General features: G+C 35.2%; 1 protein-coding gene across 1 annotated transcript in view; it reads right to left on the bottom strand.

Annotated features, from left to right (window-relative positions):
• Nucleotides 1-7,416, bottom strand: part of LOC106875218 (notchless protein homolog 1) — a 210,684-nt gene that overhangs the window by 198,148 nt on the left and 5,120 nt on the right. Inside the window, exons 2-6 of the mRNA XM_014923267.2 lie at nucleotides 6,322-6,454; nucleotides 5,747-5,967; nucleotides 4,824-4,903; nucleotides 3,977-4,053; nucleotides 2,513-2,610 (exon numbers count right to left, since the gene is read on the bottom strand). Of these exons, the coding sequence (XP_014778753.1) occupies nucleotides 2,513-2,610; nucleotides 3,977-4,053; nucleotides 4,824-4,903; nucleotides 5,747-5,967; nucleotides 6,322-6,454 (609 nt within the window). The remainder of the gene's footprint in view (nucleotides 1-2,512; nucleotides 2,611-3,976; nucleotides 4,054-4,823; nucleotides 4,904-5,746; nucleotides 5,968-6,321; nucleotides 6,455-7,416) is intronic.

The following is a 7,416-nucleotide window of genomic DNA, read 5'->3' as shown; positions in this document are numbered from 1 at the left end:
GATCTTGCCAAGCTCTATCTATGACTTATTCCCTCTTACAATTGTATATGCTCGAAGCTGATCTTTAATTGTTAACATACAACTCTAGCTGAGAACACTCTAAGTTCTAGGGATACAAACTTCCTGTTCTAAAGGACTTTTCATCAAAAATTTCATAAATTTATATTCTAAGCATCAGCTTAATAATGACAAAATTATTTTATTAAATAAATCATTATTTTAATAATTAATTAAAACAAAGGCAGTGTCATCATCATCATCATCATTTAACGTCTGCTTTCCGTGCTGGCATGGGTTGGATGGTTTGACATGGAGCTGGACAGACTCCCAGTGTCTGTTGTGGTATTGTTTCTATGGCTGGATGCCCTTCCTAATGCCAACCAATGAACAGAGAGAGCTGGGTGCTTTTTACATGCCACTGGGACAGGTGTATTTATGCAGCACAGGCACAGGTGTGTATATGCAGCACTGGTATGGGTGCTTTTTATGTGACCCTGGCACCTGAAAGGACAAGTCTGTATATGTGGAAGACAGCGATTTTACTTAGTTTGACGTGTCTCAACAAGTACAGCAAATCGCCATGTCTACCAGTCCTTTGTCATTTCCTCAGTGAGAACCAACATTTGAAGATCTTTTCTCATGTCTTCCTGGGTCTATCCCCTCCACAATTAGAGCTAGGCACTTCTTTATGCAGCTGTTCTCATCTATATGCATCACATGACCAAACCAATGTAGTCTTCTCTGTTGCATATGATATCTGAGGCCTCTTAGACTCAGTTTTCCTCTTAAATCATTTACACTCTGTTGTGCATGCACACTAACATTACCCATCCAGTGGAATATAGTGTATTTTAACAAAAATATAACAATGAAATGGTTAGACACTCAATTGTAATGCTTCAAACACTACCCAATACTTTATTGAAATTTACATATAATTTTCAATAATAGGTATAGAATAAACCCACTTAAGGGAAAATAATGGTTTTACCTTGAGAAAATATTACATAATTTTTAAATATAATATATAGCATTTAGTAAAATATAAATGCAAAGAAGAAAAACAGAAAAATAAAACGAATTGGTGGCTTAAAATAGAAAATACATACAAAAAAATTTTCTCCTACAGCTGTCTTACCAGAAATATAGCATCAGTTGTGCTTTTCCCTGGCACGAACCCAAACTGCATCTCATCTAAACAAGCTTTCCCTGTCTTCATACTCTTAATTGCTTTATCTACCAAAGTACTGTCAATTCAGATAGCTTGTCCCTCTGTTGGGTCAACATTCAACAAACTCTCTTCTCCCATTCATTTTCTTTATTGAGCAACCTTTCATAGTGGTGTCTCCAAACCTCTCTCATTGCAAGTGAACCATCATCCATGCGGACACATTTCTCTCCTACGATATCAGAATTCTCTCTCACACACTGTCTTGCAACACGAAATACTTCTAGGCACAGAACATTAGCAAATTTTTTCTTATCTGATTCCTCTCTGGCTAAATAAACCTGTCTTCTAGCTTCTCTTCTGGAAGTCTGATACAATTCCCTGCTACCTCCGTTCTTCCAGTTCTTCCAAGCCTGTTTCTTTTGTCTAATAGCCCTGTCAACCACATTGTTCCACCACCACGTTACTTTGGTTTGAAAGGGGACTCTGCACCATCCACAGATCTGGTCAGTGGCTCTCAGCAGGTTGTCCCGTAGAAACCTCCAGTTGTCTTCCACATCATGTGATGCATCCCCTTCTATTTCGTCGAAGGCTTCGAGTAATACGTCTCTAAATATCTGTCCATTTGCAGGATCTTTAAGCTTCCAGACCCTTCTCCTCCATGCTGGTTACCTTCTGGGCATTAGGAATGCTTTGGCATTTATAAGCAGCCTTCTTTCCCTTTTTCTGGCGAGGATGTAGTCAATTTGGTTAGTGTGTCTGCCAGAATGGTAGGTGACTGGCAGGTTTCCTGAAGCTAGTATTGCAAACCATAAGATCATTTGCATCGTAGAACTCCAGCAGTTCCTCATCGATGGAACCAAAGCCATAGCGTCCATGTACGCCATGGAAGACCCCTGCATGTTGTCCAACATGACCACTGAAGTCACCAGCCACAAAGAGAAGGTCCCTGTCATTCGTCAACGAGGTAGTCTGCAAAAGGGTGTCATAAAATCGGTCTTTCTTCCCATCAGGTAGCCCCGGTTGAGGAGCATAATGCCTGCTTTTGTATTTGTCCCCACCACCACCACTTAACAATCAGTGCTGGTTTGTTTATGTCCTCATAACTTAGTGGTTTGGCATAATAGACTAATAGAATAGATACTAGGTTTAAAAATAAGTACGGGGGCAATTTGTTCGACTAAACCCTTCAGGGTGGTGCCCCAGCATGGCTGTAGTCTAATGACTGAAACAAGTGAAAGATAAAAGAAAGATATTATTATGGTTGTTTTATAAGTAAAGAAAGAGGTAATCCTAGTTTCTGAAAATATAATTCTGGTGAACAATTTAAAAGAATGAACTTACAAATGCAATGGTTTCCAAGCCAAACATGTTATCCATTGCTTATGGCCTAATAGTGACCGACCGATTTGTTTGCCTGTAGCAGGGTCCCATATTACAACCTACAAAAATATAATGTAAAGCATTACATCAGGCTTGAAACAGAAAATAGATATGTACCATATTTTAAAATGCAAATTGTATATATTCAGAGTTAAATAATATATAAAACTATTTTGTTTGGTAATAGAGAGAGCAGTAACTGATCACAGCTGTCAAAGACTTTGTCACAGTTTTAAAAACATAAAATTGGTTAGGATTATTAGCACAGTCATAGGCTCTTATGGCTATTAAGGAATGTGAACTTTATGTTGTCTTGGAAATGGTACATTGCATTTGAAATCTAGCATTTCTTACATACTTTTAAACTGACATATTTTGGGACATAATTTACACTGACATATTTGGGGAATTTTAGTTCATATTTCTATTTCTAATTGTGGAGGCAATTTGTGGAAGGGCTAAACTCAAGAAGACATGGGATGAGGCAGAGAGAAAGGATCTCCAGATTTTGGGCCTCACTGAGGAGATGACAAGGGACTGAGACTAATGTTGAATTACCGTGCTTGAGAAGATACATCAAGCTAAGTAAAACTGTGGCCATCCATGCATACAGGCAAGTCCTTAACAACCTGTGCTAGGGCTACATAAAAAGCACCTGTATTGGTGCCACATAAAAAGCACTCATGCAGGTGCCATGTAAAGGGCACTTGTGCCAGCACCATGCAAAATCCACTCATGTCGATGTCACATGAAATGTATTCAGCACACTCTATAAAGTGGTTACCATTAGGAAGAGCATCCAGCTGTAGAAACCATTCTAAAGCAGACAAATGGAAGTGGGCAGCTCCTGTCAAACCATCCAATATATGCCAGCATGGAAAACAAACATCAAATGATGATGACGATGATGATGATTTCTATGGCTTAATCAACTGAGTGGTTTAAAACTACCACCAGACCCATGGGTGCCTTTTGTGGAATCTGTTCCGTTCTAAGCTACGTGGACAAGGTCTTCTGTCTGATGAAAAACTCCTTACCATTACAGTAGGAAACAATGAATTATGGTTTCTTCTTATCTTTCAGTCAACAGTCTTAGAGACCTGACAAAAGGCTAAGGGAGCTGCCTTTCCTCCGTAAGAGAAAATCATAAAATTAAATTGTTTCTTTTAGATTTATATTAGACAAGATATTTGGTCAAATTATACAATTCAAGGAATAATAATGGTTAGGAACTAAGAAACTAAAACTATACTAGCAAGGGAGTGGTATAGATGTAAATAACCAGAAATGAATGACAACTCTCATGGGAAAATGGTCTGAAATAATCTCCTAATTCAAATCAGGACAAGATAAAATTGATATTTTTTAAGTAAAATAATGACAAGTTAGACAAAATGGCTGTGAGTATTGAACAATTGACCATACCTGACTTTTTTTACAGCCTGAAGCTAATTTCTGTCCATTTGGTGACCATGCAATACACAATATCCAATGTTTATGAACTGCCAAAGCAAAAGAAGAAAACAATATAAAAACTACTTTGAAAATGTATTACAAACAAAACTCATTCAATAAGGAAAGAGGTGAAAATAATAAACTGAATAATTATGATTTCTAGAACTATTAATCTCAAACTGTGGGATTTAATCCACACATAAGACATAGCAGTCTGAAATACCAAATTACACAAGGCACAAACTACATTATACTGAAGATGAGAGACCTTTAACACATCCCTCTCTCTCTCTCTCTGTTTACCTACTCTGTAAAGTGGTAAGCATTAGGAAGGGCATCCAGCCATAGAAACTATGCCACAACAGACAATTGGAACCTGGACAGCTCCATGTCAAATCGTCCAATCCATGCCAGCATGGAAAACAGACATTAAGCAATGATGATGCTGATGTTCATGATAAATTTAGAGGTTTGTTTGTATGTTGCTACATAAGATGCAGAAACTCCTCAAGGAAGTGAGTTACTTTAGTGCTGGTGTTCACAATAAGCACCTGAGAGAGAGAGAGAGAGAGAGAGAGAGAGAGAGCAAGCAATTTATAAAAGATAGAAGCCAGCTTGGGGAACATGACTGACATTGAGAGCATGCACATATACAATTTCTCCCTTTCCTTTTCTTTCCAAGGCTTAATGTGTAATTATGAAACAAATTTTATACAGTTTCTTTTAATCAAAAGTTAATAAAAAAAAACCCAAAGATATTCTATCTAAAACCTAAGTTCATACTTCGTGTTCTTAAAACTTTCAAAAAAAAACCCACCTTTTCCAACGAACTGTGGTGTTTCAGTATTGACATCCCAGAATCTGACTGTTGTATCACCAGAACCACTTGCTAAATATCTGAAATATAAATAAAAATAAACCTGCTGCTTATTCTGATGAAAAGGAAGAAAAATAATAATACTGAAGTAATAATATTATTTTTTTTTCTTATCAGATTTGAAATCAAATTATCTTGATGCACATTTTATTTGGAATATTCTAAACTGTGTTTTCAAGATACATTCTAAGAAGTAGAACACTGAAAATATGCAAAATTATTTCAAAGAACAAATTGTGTTAAAAGATCATCATCATCATTTAACATCCATTTTCCATGTTGGCATGAGTTGGATGGTTTGACTGAAAACTGGTAAGCTGCACCAACTAAAACCAAATTCATTTTACTGACAAAATCTTTAAAAGTTTATGTGATTTTTTCAATAAATTACATACACATGCAAATAATGAACAGATAATCATAATTATACTAAAAAACATTGCCAGAAACATTCAACTAAAAATATATATACAGTTAAAATTTTATCTTATTTAAACCTTTTAACATTCAGAATTCTCTGCCAAATGTTATACCTATTTATTTATATTGTTTTAAATTAATCATGCATTATCTTGTAGTCTTGAAATTTCGATGATGTGACTGTTATTTTCAGAAGGACACTGTTTGTTCAGTGTGTGGAGCTGGTTCTGGCCAAGTTTGAAAATAAAACATGATCTCAACAAGATTAAGGGGTCTTATGGGCCTCATATCTTAGTAACTAATGAATAGTGACATCCATTCATTTACTCATAGTAATCAAGGTAGTATTTACTACAATACTATATTGTTTATTTCATCTTTCAGTTTAGTTTAATTAATTTTAAATTTCGCAAATCAAAGAAAAAGAATAACTTTACACTGACCTTCCATCAGGACTGAAGGATACTGACAACACAGCTTCTGCATGTCCAACAAGACTACTTGTGCAACGAGTTACAGCCCTCACTCGGAACACAGCCTGAGGTTGGTAAATAATTTCTAGAACTTGTTCACTGCTTTCCAAATCATCTTTTGTTAGAGTGTTCTCAAGTGATTCTGTGATTTCAGATTCTTTGATAAAGAAGGCATAGGGTACAGGCTCCTCCTGAACATGAGATATAAAATATTGATATAAACAGAACTAACAGAATCATATGAAAAATATTAAAAAAAAAACAAGCAAACAAAAACAAACAAGAAAAACACTTCAGATAATGATATGCAAATTATAGTCAGATAGAAATTATAGTCAGATGGAAATTATAGTCAGATAATGATATGCAAATTATAGTCAGATAATGATATGCAAATTATAGTCAGATAATGATATGCAAATTATAGACAGATGGTTTTGAAAATTTTTACTTTGTCCAAATCAACAATATAGTTAATAGAATATAAGAAATTAAGGATTTTATCTTATAATAACAATGAGGAATTTGAGTTTCCTACTTCTTACCTGTTTTAGAATAGCATTACAAATCAACTGAAGCTTGTCAACTGTGATATTGATGGGGAGATCAAATGGTGCACCATTTACTTCTCCTGATTCAGACTTAAATTGGGTTAAAATCCTCTTCACATCTCCATCCCTGATAATTAATAAACAAATTTTTAAAAAATTAAGGAAAAACAACCCCAAAATTTCCTGATAACTGTCATTATAGACTTAGGACGAGAGATTTAAACCACTAGCTACAGTTAAAGGAGCTATAACTCTCTAATCAAATGAGGAATTGACTTAGAGGACGACTGCAAGGCAACAAAATATTCATCAATTTTATGGGACTTAATGTTTACAACAGTTAACATGACTACCTGTGGAATCTACTTACAACTCAGTGTCATCACCATGGACACAGTAGTTGTATTAGGATACAAAGTAACTTGCTTTCAGCTGCTGTGTCTAGTACTCTGTCAAATTGATTTAGATGATTGTTTTAATGTTTTAAAAAAGCCATCTAAAGCTAAGTATGAGTTTTTTTCCCTGTAATCTTTTTGAATATAGGTAGTTGTGTTAAGTACAATGCAATATCAGCGATCCAGCTTACATTTTGTTTGTGAGTCAGAAATCCAGTGACTTGCTGCAAGGTAAAATACATAGATACATACACACAAACATCCATCATCATCATCACCATCATTCAATACAAAGTAATATTGTAAGAAAGTCCTCATTTCCATTTACAACTATCTCTTTCATCTATATATATAAAAATGAGAATGTGTGTCTGTCTGTCTGTGTGAATCCCTAAAACTCGAGAACTACGCAACCAATTTCATTCAAATTTTACACATGCCTTACTTAGGGTTCCAGTTGTGTTTTAGTCAAAAAAAATTATTAACTTCTTGCAGAGTTCGAGCACACGGCAACATAATATCTCCTCCACTATTTAAGTATTACGTGTCAAAAGTGAAACAAAAACACTCATGTCAAATACTTTCACTTTAAAAATGAAACTATTCCACTAACTGAAACAATCACATTTCGATACTGTAGTGACAGATACTTTCACAGAGAGAGAAAGAGAGAGAGATGTATATGTATACATAT

Source organism: Octopus bimaculoides, chromosome 1 (assembly GCF_001194135.2).
Source record: "Octopus bimaculoides isolate UCB-OBI-ISO-001 chromosome 1, ASM119413v2, whole genome shotgun sequence".
Lineage (NCBI taxonomy): Eukaryota > Metazoa > Mollusca > Cephalopoda > Octopoda > Octopodidae > Octopus > Octopus bimaculoides.
The sequence above is the reverse complement of the archived record's forward strand: the minus strand, read 5'-3'. Positions and strand labels throughout refer to the sequence as shown.